The sequence below is a fragment of the Neophocaena asiaeorientalis genome, unplaced genomic scaffold (genome assembly GCF_003031525.2).
Source record: "Neophocaena asiaeorientalis asiaeorientalis breed wild unplaced genomic scaffold, Neophocaena_asiaeorientalis_V1.1 scaffold150, whole genome shotgun sequence".
In the NCBI taxonomy this organism is placed as follows: domain Eukaryota; kingdom Metazoa; phylum Chordata; class Mammalia; order Artiodactyla; family Phocoenidae; genus Neophocaena; species Neophocaena asiaeorientalis.
Window position 1 is genome coordinate 6,627,819 of NW_020176571.1, and position 3,123 is coordinate 6,630,941.

A 3,123-nucleotide genomic window follows, 5' to 3' on the forward strand; every position below is an offset into this window, starting at 1 on the left:
AACAAAGACCTAACACAGCCAAAAATAAATAAATGAATAAATAAATTTATAAAAAAAAAAAAAAAAAATTATATTCATGGGGACTCCCCTGGTGGTCCAGTGGTTAGGGCTCTGCGCTTTCACTGCCAAGGGCCCGGGTGTGATACCTGGTCGGGGAACTAAGATCCCGCAAGCCACGATGCATGGCCAAAAAACAAAAAAAAAAGAAAAAAAAAATTATATTTAGGAAGACTACATAATAATGACCAAAAAACATACAGAATATACTATTACATGAAATAGCAATACAGAAATTTGTATATAAATCACACGGAAAAGGAATACTTGGACAAAGAGATGAACATCACCTCCAAAGTTGAAAACACTGTGGTTAGGCCACATGATAATAGTGATTTTTCTCAAATGCATTTAAAGGTGAAGGATCTGTTCGTTCTGCAGTATTTATGGCAATTTAGGGTCTCCCCACCTACTCTCACCATCAGAGGTAGTTCAATCCCAGAACTCTGATACTAGAGGTCAGGAAGACAAGAAAGCAGATGTGGGCACAAAGCAGGTACATTTGCATAACATGTTCATGTCATTTGTCTGAGTGTACCTCCCACTTAGATTCCGAAGCCAGGCGTAAATGTTCTACACGTCTATCTTTTGTTTATAGCCATGCTTCTACTTCCTTTCATCACTGCAGGCACGAGCTCATTTTAAAGTAAGTCGGTCTTCTTTAGTCCCCCATGACATACACCTCCCCAGCAGGTGGACCACCCTCCAGCCTTGAGAATCAGGAAGGCTCACCCCCTCCCAGCAGGTGCAGGCAAAAGAGCCAAGAATGCAGGTTCGGAGCCATAGGAAAGCCAAACGACTCGCTGGTGGTGAAACAAGCTTCCTGGCTCTTACCTGGGCGATTGTATCCTGCTGAGTCCTGGGTGGCAAGTGGGTACATTGGTGACGGACCCGGGTAGAGGTGGGGGGCTTGAGGGTGCACATAAGAGTTCACTGCCAAAGCAAGACAAGAGTTAAGTGAGTGGGACCATTGTATTCAAGGAAGCAGAGTCAGACAGAGAGGGAGAAAAAAGTACGCTTCCTCCCCTTCATCTCTTCTCCCTTCCCCGCTCTGTTCTGTAGCTCCTGTGGGCATCAAGGCTTTCTGCAGAAGCTATCAGTCCTCACCACGTAGGGCACAAAGGGATCCGATACTAGTGGAGTTCAATATCACAGCTATCAGAAGGATGACAAATATGGAACCGTGATCATTGACTCTTACTTCACCAGTTTGAAGACCATATAACTGTAGAGAATCACAACTCCACCTAATTACGATCCAGGGAAGGGTTACTGAGACACAAATTGGGAACAGGGACTTTCTCCTCCCTTTTCTTCAGTAACCCTGACCTCCCAGATCAAGATCTAAAAGGAATCATACGGTCTATTTCTTTGGCATTTGGATCACTGCTCATAAGCTGATGTTTCTCAGTTCTCTTCTGCCCTTCTCGTCCCCCTTCCTTTTCATCATCCAGTCTCCACCTCCTTGGCAGCTTGCTTTGTGCGGTACCTTGGTTCATGGCTGGCTCCTGCTTGCCACTAGTGAGGGCACAGGAATCAGCGATGCGGGCGGGGGCGGGTGGCCGGTGGGAGCCCCCCTGGGGGGGCACGTGACCAGTCTGAGTGAGGAAGTGGTTGAGGGAGTCACACAGATTGGCAATGTGATGCTGGTCCAGGCTCCAGTTCTTCTGCTCTGCCTGCCGCAGACTCTCCATCAGCTCTGCAAACAGAGCAGCAAGAAAGGCTAGCCTTGCGGACGCCCCAGTGCCCCTAGCGGCTCTATACCCAACTCACTGCTCCGACTACACGGCCAACCAACACGGCTGATTACGTGCGCTACCAAAAATTGACATCCGCTAGAGGCCTACATTTTCAAACTCTCATTCCATTTCTTCCTTACTAAATTCTTTTCTTTTTTTAAATTTTTTTTAACATCTTTGTTGGATATAATTGCTTTACAGTGGTGTGTTCGTTGCTGCTGTATAACAAAGTGAATCAGCTATACGTATACATATGTCCCCATATCCCCTCCCTCTTGCGTCTCCCTCCACCCTCCCTATCCCACCCCTCTAGGGGGTCACGAAGCACCGAGCTGATCTCCCCGTGCTATGCGGCTGCTTCCCACTAGCTACCTATTTTACATTTGGTTCCTTAGTAAATTCTTATTATAATTTCCATCTTTCTGATGAGTAAGTTTCAAAGTGACTGAGTGAATTAGCCGTGGTCACAGGGTCAGTAAATGGTGACAAAACTACAAAATAGTGGTCCAGGGTGATGAGTTCCTGAGAGTCCTGTTCTCCCGAAGATAAAACTCAGTGGAATAAACCACCGTCATATTTTGCATTAAGGCAGAAATTAATTAAAACTAACTTGAAGAGAGCATCAATATTATCCACCTTGTGTGACGTGAAATCCTCCACCCTCAAGCTTCACTTAACCATCCCCTCCTGCTTCCGGTTTCCACTGGGTTTTTCCACTTCCGCTATATCCCTCTTCCCTCCAGGCACCATCCTTTGATCACTAACCTGAGAACTGTGACTGCTCAATGCTGGACCAGTTGAGCCGGTTCACCATCTTGAAGCTTTCCTTTAAGGAGTCAATATTGGAGCACCAGTCAGGAGGAAAGGCTGTAAAGAGGGGGGCGTGGTAATGAGACAGAGTGAGGGGTAAGAGAGCCGCCAACTGACAGCAGACTGGCTACTGAATGCAAGATTCTTGCGTCTCCGCAGGTTATCAGCTGCATGACCGAGATAATTTTGGACTCTCCCTCCCTGTAGATTTAGGACAAACAAAGCTATCGATGCTTTAATTACAGACAGCCAAGCTCATGGGCAAAAGAATATGGAAAACCATCCCAATTTATCCAAGAATTCTCTAATACAGAGCTCTTAGCAGCAACCTCTGTGGCTCAGACGAGCTCTCGTGGGAGAGAGGCTACAAGACCCGCTGTTAAACTTCCTAACCAGCCGCACCTCCTGCCAGAGTCAGAACAGGGGGCTCAACCCGCAGTCCTCTAGGGTCTCCCTGCACCCTCCCTACTCACCAAAGCCAGTGCTGTTGATGGGAGCCTGGCCTTGTGCCTGGGGC

General features: G+C 47.1%; 1 protein-coding gene across 1 annotated transcript in view; it reads right to left on the reverse strand.

Annotated features, from left to right (window-relative positions):
* The window catches only part of FOXJ2 (forkhead box J2), a 21,210-nt gene that overhangs the window by 4,601 nt on the left and 13,486 nt on the right, over positions 1 to 3,123 (reverse strand). The window contains 4 exon segments of the mRNA XM_024733535.1: positions 892 to 990; positions 1,547 to 1,756; positions 2,562 to 2,663; positions 3,080 to 3,123. The exon segment at positions 3,080 to 3,123 is cut by the window's right edge and continues 7 nt beyond it. Coding sequence (XP_024589303.1) covers positions 892 to 990; positions 1,547 to 1,756; positions 2,562 to 2,663; positions 3,080 to 3,123 — 455 coding nt within the window.